The sequence below is a fragment of the Stegodyphus dumicola genome, chromosome 3 (assembly GCF_044657685.1).
Source record: "Stegodyphus dumicola isolate Sdum_Otavi_A_Nest chromosome 3, ASM4465768v1".
NCBI classification, from domain to species: domain Eukaryota; kingdom Metazoa; phylum Arthropoda; class Arachnida; order Araneae; family Eresidae; genus Stegodyphus; species Stegodyphus dumicola.
The window spans coordinates 46346734-46360851 of record NC_140770.1 but is presented as its reverse complement, the minus strand read 5'-3'; the positions used below and the strand labels follow the sequence as shown (position 1 = coordinate 46360851).

The following is a 14118-nucleotide window of genomic DNA, read 5'->3' as shown; positions in this document are numbered from 1 at the left end:
CAAGAAATAAATGAGGCATGCTTTTAAAGTAAGTACCATTTTGAAATTCTGGTGTGGCAGCATTCCATGTTAGCAAGCCACAGGTGCCATTACAGAAACTTTTGACTATTTAAACAATTGTTTTTGAGTATTTAACTGAGAATCAAATGTGAAGTATAATCGATGGTTTGCTTTCTTAATGACATAGACATGAAAGCAGCTGAAATTCATCGTCAGATTAGTAAAGTGTACAAAGAAAACATTATGAGGATGGAATGGGACAGAAATGGGTTACAACTTTTAAAAATGGCTGCATGAATATTCATGACAATGAACAAAGAGGAAATCCTTGATTTATTTGGTGCAGAAAGTTGAAGAACAAGTGAAACAGAACAGACACTTTACGATTTTGTCAGTATTTGATGACTTTCCCAAGGTTTCATAGTGTTCTGTATAAAATTGTGAGTGAATGCTAAAATTATTGAAAGCTATGTGCACGCTGGGTACTGAAAATGTTGACAAAGGTGCACAAACCAAACGTTTAGGTAATGCTTTAATTTTCTTTCAGCAGTACAATGAGGAAGGTGACAATTTTTTAAGATGATTTCTTTGAAGTTAGAAAAATCTCTTCTTAGAAAGGCAACTTCATACCTTGATGGTTAAATAAACACTTTTTTTCAGCTAAAAAATTTTTGCTCACATAACCACATGAAGGTGCATTATTATTTGTTATAATGCATTTGAAACAATGGCTACAAGTTATAAAGCCATCAAATCTAATTCTTTTCTAGAAACCACCAACAAAAGCATTAATATAATCTTAACTAATCATATTCATATTGTATATGATGAATACAATCATCATGGCATCAAAATGTTCCACACACTGTTAAGGTGTTCATTCATATGCCTTACTCTATGTCCCAGTGCTCAGGCTTTAAATGATAAAATATATCCAAATGCAAAACTTCTATAATCACTCACATATCAAATATCTAGGTCTACCAAAGAAGAGAGCATTCTGAGTTATTTTGTACACAAAGTGCAATATTTTCAGTATAGGCCAGGGTTGGCCAAACTTCATGTCAGTAAGAGCCGCATGTTGAATCCAGGAATGTTCGAGAGCCGTATATTTGAATTCAGGAATGTTCGAGAGCTGCATGTTTGAATTCAGGAATGTTCGAGAGCTGCATGTTTGAATTCAGGAATGTTCGAGAGCTGCATCTAGATTTTCTAAAAGCCACAAGTTCATATTTACATTATTATAGAAGTAGTGGAGGAGGTTTTAAATAGAAAGAAATCCCTGATAACTTTGTAAAAAGAGTCTTAACTAATTAATTACTTCCTTTTGGACACTGAATAGTTTTAGTTCACCATATTTCATACATATATTTTATATGCATGAACCACACAAATTGCTTGCGAGGGCCATATCAGGCTCGCAAGCCGCACTTTGGCCACCCGTGGTATAGGCTTTAGTTCACCATATTTCATACATATATTTTATATGCATGAACCACACAAATTGCCTGCGAGGGCCATATCAGGCTCGCGAGCCGCACTTTGGCCACCCGTGGTATAGGCTATCTAAATTACCTCAAGCTTTTAGAATAATTTAGTATAGTGAGATAATAATATTTCTGCTGAGTGAAATCTTCCAGAAATGCTTCTAGGAGGCATAGTTAGCATCTAAATGATCAGTTAGCCTTTATGCTTTATTCCAGCCCCTTTGGAAAAAGCATTTACTATTCTGAAAGGTATTGCTTCTTCTTGTGGTCAAAATGATTTGTTTTGCAATGCATTTTATTGCTTTAAGTTTGTCACTTTAATGATTTTTCATAAATCATTCATATTAATACACAAATATATGATAAGGAAGAAAGAAAAAAGGTGGGAAGAGAAAACATTATGTAGTGCAAAACTGAAAGATTTACTCTTGCAGAAAAACACTGCTTAGGCAATAGTTAATCCTTAACACTAGTAACAACAACTACAAAAAAATAGTAATAGTAGAAAATGGAATTCGTTTTGTTCAAATAGTTCAACATATATTGAAAATCTAATCAAATATGGTATTCATTACAAATGATTAAAGAAATTCATCTTTTTCTAGACTAGTACCTACGTAACATATTCTCTAATTTATTAATATCTTATGAAATAGTAATTTCTGCATATTAGTGCATTTCTGTTGGTCAACTGATAGTAATTAGATAATGGCATATAGCTTTGCTACTGCCCATTTAATTGTATCTCTCTTCAGTATAGAGTTGCAAATATTGTTTCTAAGTTTACACTAGGAGGCATTGCAATCATTCTCACTCTATTAGACATATCTACTTTAGTGGAGATACACTAATGTGTATAATCATGTATTGTTGCTTCCTAAATAAAATAGGTATGCACAAATTTGACTTTCAGACCAAACATTTCATAACTAACCTTTAGGGCCGTCATCACCTCGGATGCCTTTAACACCTGGAAATCCATCAGCTCCAGGAAAACCGGGAAGACCTCTGTCACCTTTTGAGCCAGGAAACCCGCGTAATCCTTCAAGTCCTCTTTCACCCTGCAAAAAATATCCTTTTGTTAGTTCAAACTACAAAACAATAAAACCATAAATTAATTTTTAGTCAAGACAGATATATATTTAACCCATTAGCCGCTGGTGTTGCGTTCACACAATGGTTAAAATAAATGTATATATAGATATAAGTACCTAAGACATTTTATACCAGTAGATGATTTTGTGTAGGGAATATTACGAAGATTATTTCTATAAGAAAATATTTGCCTTCAACAATCATTTTGTTTATAATAATTAATCTCATACTTTAAGTAAAATTTTCAACCAGTATTTTTGCCAAAAATATTTAACGAAAGAATCGCCGTCTTTATAAGTGATCTATTTTTAGTCAAGGTCACCATGAACATCACATCAATCAGATGTTTACATTTGTGTTGGGAAGGAAGAGAAAACAGGCATTGAACTGATGCAAGAAACTGGTAATCTCCTTTTTCACTCATTCCTTTCGATGTTCTGGCTGCTTTTAAAATGCCTAAAACGAGGTATCTTACTTTAGAAGAAGTCCTTCAAAGATTTTTTAATGAAGAAACAGATGATGATGATAATGTTAATAATGACCAGAATGAAACTGATATTGTTGTTCTCCCAGAAATTGCAGAAGCTAGTGATGAAGAAGAAGGGAATGACAATAAATAATGATAATGATATTTTACCAAATGATACTGCTGGGGAAGTTGAAATTTGCATAAGAAGTAAGTTTCAGCCTTCTAAAAGCAGTGGTAGTCATACAAAAAGTTTAAAAAGCAGAAAACTGAAAACTTGAAATGGATAAAAAAGGAACCATCAGTTATGTCTCAGAAAGAAAATGAAGAAAGAAGTAGAAGAGAAACTATAAAAGACAAAACACGAGGCAAAACTAGTGGAGAGATTTTCAATTTTCTGTTTGGTTCAGAACTTTACTCTTTTCTCGTTGAACAGACAAATATATGCTCAGGGGGGGGGGATCGCCCAGAATTTTTTGCATCTGAAGCCTATATGAGGAGATTTATTGGAATATTATTGCTAATGGGATATCATTCTTTACCTCAAGAAGAAATGTATAAATGTAATGTATGTCTTGATAAGGACATTTCTGTTCCTATTGTACGAGAATCGATGTCACGTTTGCAGTACAGGAATATGAAGTTGAATTTGCATTTAGCTGACAACAGTCAAATTGACAATAGTGATAAATTATATAAGGTGAGACCGTATCTATACTTACTAAATAAGAAATTCCAATAATTTGGTATATTTTCCCACGATCTGAGTATTGATGAGCAAATGATTCCTTATCGAGGCAAACATTCAGCAAAGATGTTTTTAAAATGGAAACATAGAAGATTTGGATACAAAGCATGGACTCTATGTGATGTGTTTAAGATAAGATATGTGTTTCATTTCAATATTTAATCAGGTAAACAGCTCCAAAATTACCAGAATATGAAGAATTTGGGCTTGGAGGAAGTGTGGTGATAAATTTGCTCAGTGTTGTTGAAACTCCCACCAATCACGCTATTTATTTTGATAACTTTTTTACATCATTTCAGCTTCTCCGTCATCTAAAAAATAAGGGTTTCAGTGCTACAGGAACAATTCAGGAAAACCACATACAAATGTGCCTACTAGAAACTGTGAATGTGTCCGTAAGAAAGATATGGGTTATTACGATTTTTTGTATGAAGAGAAAAACAAAATAATTTTCGTCTGATGGAACAACAATTCGGTTTATCTGTTGGTTCAAAATTTGGAAACATTCAGCCCATAAAAAAATGTTTCCCATTATTCAAAAATGCAAAGGAAATTGAAAGGTTTTTATATCTCAGCCTCATCTTATTGAACAATACAATGCCAAAATGGGTGGAGTCGATTTATGTCACAATTTAGTAGCCAATTACAGAATAAGAGTTAATGGCAAAAAATGGTCGTGGCCAATATTTACTAATTACATTGATGTAGCCTTGATAAATGTATGAAAATATCACGACTTTCTACTACTGAAAATAAAAAGTCTCTTTTTAGATTTCAGACGTGAGATTGCATTATTCCTTTTGCAAACTCCTACTGAGAGTGTAGAATTAGCCAGAAATAGATCAACAACAGGAAAAACATAGTAAATTCAGCATTCAAAAACTATTGCATGGAGATGGTAGACATTCTATCGTAAACTCTAACAAAAAACTTCATTGTAATGAGTGCCGTAGCTAGACCGCTTATAGATGCAAAGTATGTAATATAGCTTTGCATCATGATTGTAATGAAGCTTTTTATGCTTGAATCTTTTAATTGAAATAATCTGTATTTGTAAAAGAAATATAATTTACATTTTAATATTAAATTAATTAGAAGTAAAGCGATTTGTAGATTTATAAAATGTTACACAGTTAAAAAGTAATCCAGTGCTCCACTCGAAACATCACACGAATACAATCCTACTCACTAAACATCCATAGTCTTATTGTGCTGATGTTGCATGAATGCAACACTCGCTTTTTCCAAAGGTAAGAGCATATTTTTTTTATTTTCAATGTAAATTTATGTTATAAATTCTTAATTTAATATTTGTCATTATTTTCACGAGAAAAGAATCATTCCTTGTAGTTTTGGGGGTTAATGGGTTAAAATATGCTAAACCTGATAACATTTTCACTCTTGATGTTAAGATACTAGGTTATTATTTGAATAAAAATTTAAAACTGAGACTTTTTACCAGCCACCAACCTACATTCATATGTAAGAGAGGAAATGTTTTCAGTCTAAAAATTTAATAGTGAGGTTTTGATGCTTTTCCGTTTCACCGGCGCAAATCTCGCCAAGCAGACTTTATTGACGACAACATACAGTATACACATAAAAAAAATGTTAGCAAATGTTAATTCTAAGAATTTTGTATTTTGAAGGCATAAAAATTTTGTAAAACGCCAATAAATAAAGACAATAAATTTGAAAAAAGACATTAATTTAAGAATTTACTATGCTTTCATGGTTCAACATCCTGATTTGCCGGTTCATATCACGTGATCCCAAGCTATCTCATCTCACGTAAACTACACTACAAAAATCTAATTCTCTCATTAATTACCTACATTAATTTCAAGTTAAATCTTAATTTGGAATACAAGTTTAAATGCAAGAATTATTTCAATTCGTACGGATAGCTTACCCAGAAATTATGTAAAACCACAGTGCTTTACTTCACTAGTGCATCCTCATTAGAATTGATGAATTTAACCCCTTTGCTTTTCTATATTTTCACCTTCGGGTGAGCGGTGTAATTGCATCCTAATTGATTTAATTGCCGCGAATGTCCTTAGGGCATAAAATTGAACTATCTGGTAAAAATTCTGTGTAATTGTATGCCAGTATTGAAAGAAACAATCAATATGATAAGAAATGGCTGCGAATTCTTTTGAATATGAGGCGTAATAGGTTACCAGCGAGGATATTTAGTTTAGCATCAATTGTACCACTGTTGGTGAGTTTATCGTTTGCGCCAGCAAAACGGAAAAGTACTGAGTTTTTCAGTGAATGAACATAAATTAGGGTCCTCACAACATGTTTTTACTATTTTAAAAATGATCTAAGACTTTCGACTGTCGCTCTTCCACTGACAGGATGAATCATCGACAGTTGATTTGCCCTGGGCCATTTTGTCATTAAGTAGAAATGAAATATGCAGTAAAGGTTATTTAAAATATATATAATTACAAGTTCACAAATATGGGATATAAAGAAATTACAGAGTTATTTAGAAAATTATGTCAGTATCAAATACAACAAAATTATAACATTTCACAATTATGGGCTAAATCTCTTGAGATATTATTATTGTTTGTAAAATTATGCAGATACAGTATTTAGATGATTCATAAAAAAATTCTTGAAATTTTAATGCCAGTTCAAAGAATCACTCATGCAAGCAGAAAATTAATATTTTTATGAAATTTTAATAAAAATGGAATCACTTTGGAATCTTGTTAGCACATTAATTAATCTCTCAAAATTAATAAACAGGCAGATAGACTAATAAGTTAACTTTTATGTTACGCCAAAGTTGCAAACAAAAGCAATTTATACATTACTCAAAAGGTCTTAATGTGAGGAATTTGCTAATATGTAAATGCTAACAAAACCATGTGGTTCTTTAAATGGCAGAAGTTTAAAAAAGATGCTTTATCATAACTTTGGTTGCAGAGCAAATTTCTGTATGTAATTTGTTTTGTTTTGATTTGATTTATTTTTAAATCTCAAAATAATTTCCTTTTTTAATAAGTATGGTACAGTACAAAGTCCGTAATCCGGACGTCCATTATCCGGAATGATCTATAATCCGGACCTCAAAGCCACAAACTTACGCATTCACGCTTGATGCGCATGTCCACTACGCATGCACGTAAAGCCAGTAAAGCGTTTACCCATGTGTGCTTCTGATAGTGAAGAAAGTAACAGAGAATGTTACTGAAAACAAAAAAATTTCAATTGACAAGTTAGTCGGTATTCTCAACACAGCAATTACAGGACTTGAACAGTGGAACTTTGTAACTGAACACGAAATTACGTCTGTTTATAGAATTAAAATATTAGCACTAAAAACGAAGCAACTTAAACAACTTATATTGAAAGAAATGTTTAATAAAGTAAACAAATAAATATTAAGCTTTTTTTTTTGCAAGTTCCGATACCCTTTAGTTCATAATTGCTCTTTATTTCATAAATTACAGTTTCATATTTTCAATTGTATAATTTCTGCATGCCATCTTACCAGATTTAAATTGATGATCTATAATCCATAAAAACCCCTAATCCGGAATCACTGAAGTCCCGATGAATCCGGATTACGGACTTTGTATGGTATTATGCTTAATTTTAATCATATTATGCTTAATTTTAATATTATGCTTTATTTCATTATTATATATTATTTTGACAATTATTTCATCTTAATTATGAATGCTTTTAGTTATTGATTTTATTTCCATTAAATAAAGAATATCATTAATGAATTTATTATTTTAATATATTTTAATAATTCTAGAAGATGTGCTTCATTACAAAAACTTTTTCTTATTATATATTATTTTTACAATTATATCCTATTTCCTCTTAATTATGAATGCTTTTAGTTATTGATTTTATTTCCATTAAATAAAGGATATCATTAATGAATTTATTCTTTTACTATATTTTAGTAATTCTAGAAGATGTGCTTTATTACAAAAGCTTTTTCTTTCAAAATTTAACCCTCTCAGCATTACGGCCGGAAAATTCCATAAAGAAGGCTGCCTTTTATATTCCTTATACATGAAAATTTCTGCTAGCTTTTAATGTAACTGATTTCAATTTGGATGTATATTGGAAGAAAAGGAATCAAGGTACAACATAAAAGAGTAATTTTTTAATTAAAATCAAGAAAATACCACTTATTCATGACATTTTGAGGAACTTTGAAATTTTAGGGCTAAACCCGTAATGCTCGGAGGATTAAAACAGCCAGACGTATACAATAGGCAAGCAAATAAATATAATATAGGCATATAAAGAAAATATGTCTCGATAGCGAATTTGCTTGACAGCAAACTGGCCCAAAGGCAAAATGGCACGAAGGCAAAAGTGAATAGTCCCATTCCTTTTTTACAATGGTATGTGCATGAGAGATTTTTTCAGCTATAATATACTCTTACATGAAACTTCCAAAATTTCTGTTTTCTATTATTTCAGCTTTCTACATTCATATAAAGAGTTGATTAGATTTTAGGTAAAACTGGAAGAACAGAAATGATACTTTACTTGAAGCCTTTAAAGGTCTGCTCACACTAGCAGGACTCTGAGCCTAAGAAACATACATGAACTTGAAAACTCCATCAAAATGAAAAAAAGACATTCACTATTTTTACCTCCCTCAAATCTATATACATACAAAAGGGAGACAATGTTTTCAGTCCAAAAATTCAATAATGGGTTTTCAGTGAATAGATATGAATTAAGGTCCCCACACCACATTTTTTCTATTTTTAGAATGATATCTAGCTGTCTTTGTCTGATTCTTTTGTCCATAGTAACTCTTATATGAAACATTCAAATATTTCTGTTTTCGGTATTTAAGCTTTTTACTTTTGTATCATTTAAAATTATATCAACTCATTAGTTGATAAGATTTTGCGTAAAACTGAACAACCGGAAGTGGCACTTTACAGGAAGCCTATAACAGTTTTTAATAAAAAAACTATATTAAAATATACTCCCTTTTCAACTTTAGAATTTAAGACAATGGAAACAACATATTAGATTTTGGCTGAAACTAATAAACTGGAAGTAATACTTTATTTGAAACTATAAATGGACTTGAAATAAATATATATATATATATTATTTGATAACCTGAAGCTTCTCAAATTTGATATTTAAAATAGGTACGAGACTGAGAACAACATATTACATTTATAAGCATTAAATGCATTCATGTAATTCCGCTAAGCAATGAGAATAAGCTCATTATGAAGATAACCTCTTGTTATGAAGCAATTTAATGTGTTAGGTTCAATCCTCAATTTGTTCATGTCGCTTTTGTGTCAGATAACTTTTCAAATAAAAAGTTATCACTATGCATTCTTTTTAAAGAAATAATATAGTGAATATAAAAAGAAATGAATGGCAACACTTAATATTCTATCAAAAATTCTAAAGTTGCATGTTGCATGTTGCAAAAATTTTGTGATTGTTACTGATTTGTGAATCCAAAATACTATATGACAGTATAGTAACAATCGATGCAGTATTTTAAAATTATAGCATGAGAATGGATGTGTACATGAGCATGTACAGTTATCATTGTCCATTGTATGGAAAAATAGAATAATAAAAAGGAGTAGCATTTAATTAATACTTAACCATAAAGTTTATAAATAAATTAAATTTTATTTACACATGATCATCTGGAAATGAAAGTTTACTAAAAGCTTGTTACTATTTCCCTTGTTCTATTGTTCATTGCTTAACCTTCTCAGGGGTGGTATATAAAAGAATTTAAGAACATTGTATATTCTTCCTATAGCTATGAGTAAAGGAACTGCTATGGAACTTGCCACCCATTACATCTTGACTCTTTTGTTGGTGAAATCAACTACACCAAACGTTTCTCCCGAACTTGGTCCCTTTTTCACATTTATGTTGATGTTATAATACTATTAATTTTTGAAAAGCTAAATTAAAGATTATGTTCTTATTTAGACACTTAAATGAAATAATTTTTTTTTTATAAATTTGCAGTTTATTTTAAAATTGAAGGTCGCATACTTGTTTAGACATTTTTTTTTCCTTGCGTTTACACTGCACTGCTTTCTTTTTATGAAAATGAAATAACATTTTTTTTTTTATAAATTTGCAGTTTATTTTAAAATTGAAGGTCACATATTTGTTAAGACTTTTTTCATTTAATAAAATTTTTTATACATGTCTGATCATTTAAATGATAAAATTTATAAAAGATTTATAAATTAATTTCATTTAATAAAAAAATTATAAAATTTTTATTACATGAAATTTAAAAATGCTTAATTTTTTATTAAATGAAAAAAAAAGTCTAAACAAATATGTGACCAATTTATTTTTTCATTTATGCTGCACTGGTTTCTTTTTATTAGCAATTTCTGTAGTTTCTATAATGGTGGAAATGTTGCATTTATGCTGCACTGGTTTCTTTTTATTAGCAGTTTCTATATTTTCCATAACGGTGGAAATGTTAGAGCATGTAGCCTATTCAGTGTCTGGTCTTTGACAGGTTTTCTATTTATCGACACAGTTGCCAAGTTGGGACAGTATAAATGTTTGCAGGCGGTTGTGCCCTACTATAGAGCTTTCTTGAGCCTTAATTTGTCTTGGATCTAAATTAATGAGATAAATCTCATTATGGTTTTAATTCAACAGAGAGCAACATACCCCAGCCTCTTGCTGAATATTGAAGAACCTATACTGAGCAACGTGCTGTCAAGACTAAGGCCTTGTAATTTGTGGATTGTTATTGCATAAGCCAAGCAAATAGGAAATTGTTTTCGGTAAATATATGCATTATTCATTATCTGAAAATAAGTCTTCACTCATTCTAACTCATATGTTATGTTATGGCTGAATTTAATTAAAATTTTTCTTGCTTTACTATGGTTGTCAACATCTCAAAGTATTTTTTCTATTTCTTCACTCGATGGAAGCCTCTTGCTAACATCTATATTCCTAGACAGAATTACATGTGCTCCTATTTTGACCATGATGGCATTTTCTAAACCTGCAGTTATTGAAGAATCATCCCCATTTTTCTTTAAAGTTTCCCTTCCTCATTTAGTTAAGCTCCACAGGCAGTCTATTTTATCTATGGTATCTAATCTGATTTCTGCCTGTTCCATACTTAATAACATTGCATTATTGAACTGGTTACACATATTTTTAGCGGCAAACAAACACATCATAGTGTCAAGCATTGCTGAAAAATTATTTATAATTTCAATTAACCATTTACTTTGGTTTAGGGATTTTAATTTTAGAAGTCTATTAGATAAAGCATTTACATCTTGGCTTGTTACTACACCTAGTCTTATATGATTCAGCATTTCGCCAGACTGTTGATCAGTTTTCTGCTGCATGTTAACTGTTAATTCATCATATAAAAATAGGTCCTTTCATAAGCTAGGTGTGCTAAGCAATTTTTTTGAAATTTTAGATTTTTAAAGGGACATAAAAATGTAAACAATAAGTTTAAGCAGTTATTTTTAATTATTAAACAATATAAATGTTCAAATCTTATTTAAAAGTATAGATTCAAGTTTTCTTTTTAAAATTTTAGCTCAGAATGGTTTGTGTGAGATACACATGGCTAGTGTCTCACTGTTTTCATTTCCGTCTGTCCTGAACTTGGCTGACACACTGCCATGTCTCTAAATATATAAATAAGGCTCTTAAATTTTGTAAAAGGTTAAACATTGATAAAAACTAAGCATTAAATACATACCTTAGGTCCAAAGAACCCAGGCAAACCTGGATTACCAGCTTCACCTTTCTTTCCAGGAATACCAGGAATACCATCCAAGCCAGGTGGACCAGGTGAGCCAGGACGTCCTTCATCTCCTTTTTCTCCATCAGGACCTTAAACACAGGAAATTCACTTTTATTTGCACAAAATGTAAAAAAACACTTTAGACTGATGAAGTTCAGATTTACTGATTAGTCACAAATTAAAGTAAATAACTCTGTAATTGATACAAATTATAAACATATTTAAATTCATAATTTTTCGTTAGAATAAAACTTTACCTTAATAGTAATTCAGAATTTAAACTATACTAAGTGCATATATTGAAACAAATATAAATTCACATATAAAACTGCTAACTTTGCTGCCTAATATGAATTTTATATTTTTCATATTTATAAATCATTTTACATGATAAAATTTCTTTCACAATGATTTAAATAATATCTTTATATGAAAATTAGTATATTCCCTTAATGAAATAGTGTTAACTCTTTCCCTTTCTTCAATACAGGACATTAACAATGTCATTTGGGCCTTAAAATGCAAATGTAAGTGCTACACAATATTACAGTTAAGATTTTAGCTGGAAATTGAATCACTACTTTAGCTCACCACTGGCTGAGATGATAAGACTACTAGCCATTGATAGTTTCACCAAGATATGAATACTCACAAAAAAGCTGACTGCATGGAAGTTTTCATGATCTTCCTCATATGAACCATTTTACTTTCAAGACTTCTTCATAAAGACATCCTTCCTATTAAGTGCAATGTGCTTTGGCATAATAAAAAAAAATCTGTGGTCATGCATAATTTATCTCTTTACAATACTTATCAAGAACATCTATCTGACTCCATGCACCTTAAAAAATTAATCTTATTTTAAGACTTAAAATATGTACGCTTTGAAAGATGAGATTTTTTTCCTGCCCTACTTAAAACTTCTTTTTAGGGCTGCCATATTTATGCACAACAAAGCGAGTTTCAAGGTGCATTCCAGCATAACTTCTATAAGTAATCAACACTACAGAATTTTCTTTCAGTGCTTTTGATAGCAACTCAGAGGAATGACATTAAATCTAAAAAGGGACAGAGCAAGGAGTCTATGCAAGATATATATTAGAGGATCTATATTATCAAGGTTCTCCCCTCTAATTAACCAAATCAGTATTAAAAAAGGAAGATATCAAAATGTTATTTAGCACATGACAAGATTACAACACAAAAATATAGAGAAGCAAGTTTCTTTGGGACCAGAACATGTCTGGTTGATTTTGTAACAGTTTATGCCTTAGAGTTCAGTAACAAATTAATTCTGTTGAACTGTCTTTTTACTCTGTTTGATTTAGGCTCATGCAAATCAGAGTCTGGAAACCAAAAAGACTGGTTTTACACAGTAGATTTAAGACCATTTATTTATATTGTTACATATACAGTCAAAAGTCGTTAATTTGGACACCCAAAATCCGGACCTGAAAGCTACAAACTTTCTGTGCATGCGTCGCATGTGCAGAAGACCTTTACGGCTGCGAATATGCGTGTGCGCATGCGCATAATACATTTACGCATGCGCGTTTAATGTATAACGGACAGTATAAGCTAAACTAAAATTATCTAATTCAGTTAATGTTGCAGATTGCGTTATTCCTTAATCTTTGAATTGGATCCGGCTTATTATTTTTTGCAGACTGTTAGAGCAATTTTATAAAAGTAAGCTTGAACTTTCGATTATGTCAAATAGAATTTCTGATATATATTTACTAATATGTAAAGGATCTACAAAGTGAAAATATGTTTCGAAATCTGAAATCTGTTTATCAATTTCACGCTGCTCTGCGGCAGGGGGGGGACAATGAATTAGAAGTTGATCTGTCAGCACTATCCTTATTTTCAGGGCAGATGTTTTTATTTTATTTGGCTTATAATTCCTTACTAAATGTAGTATTTCATCTCGATGTACTCCGTCTTTGATATGATTTAAATCAAGTTTCTCATCATTATAATTCGCTTCCGATAGTGAAGAAAGTGACACAGAGGTTATTGAAAACGAAAAAATTTCGATTGACAAATTAGTCGTTATTCTCGACACAGCAATTATAGGACTTGAACAGTGGAACTTTGCAACTAAACAAGAAATTATGCCTGTTTAATACAATTAAAGAGAAAGTATTATCACATGAAACGAAGCAACTTAAACAACTTTCATTGAAGGAAATGTTTCATAAAGTAAACAAATAAATATTAAGCTTTTTCTTTTTGTAAATTTTGATACCCTTTAGATCATAATTGTTCTTTATTTCATAAATTACGGTTTCATATCTTTAATTCTGTAATTTCTGCATACCATCTTACCAGATTTAAACTGATGATCTATAATCCAGAAAAATCGATAATCTGGAATCGCCGAAGTCCTGACGAGTCCGGATTAATGACTTTTGACTGTACTTCAATTGTTAAAGTGTTGTCCAGTTTGGCGAGGTTTGGTTTGCAAAGCACTTCACAGTTATCTGCTCAAGAAGAGAGAGGACTTTCTAAGGGAATGTGGCTTGTA

General features: G+C 30.9%; 1 protein-coding gene across 1 annotated transcript in view; it reads right to left on the bottom strand.

Moving 5' to 3' along the window:
- The window catches only part of LOC118189814 (uncharacterized), a 236973-nt gene that overhangs the window by 24364 nt on the left and 198491 nt on the right, over positions 1-14118 (bottom strand). The window contains exons 30-31 of the mRNA XM_085812833.1: positions 11544-11677; positions 2422-2548 (exon numbers count right to left, since the gene is read on the bottom strand). Coding sequence (XP_085668959.1) covers positions 2422-2548; positions 11544-11677 — 261 coding nt within the window. The remainder of the gene's footprint in view (positions 1-2421; positions 2549-11543; positions 11678-14118) is intronic.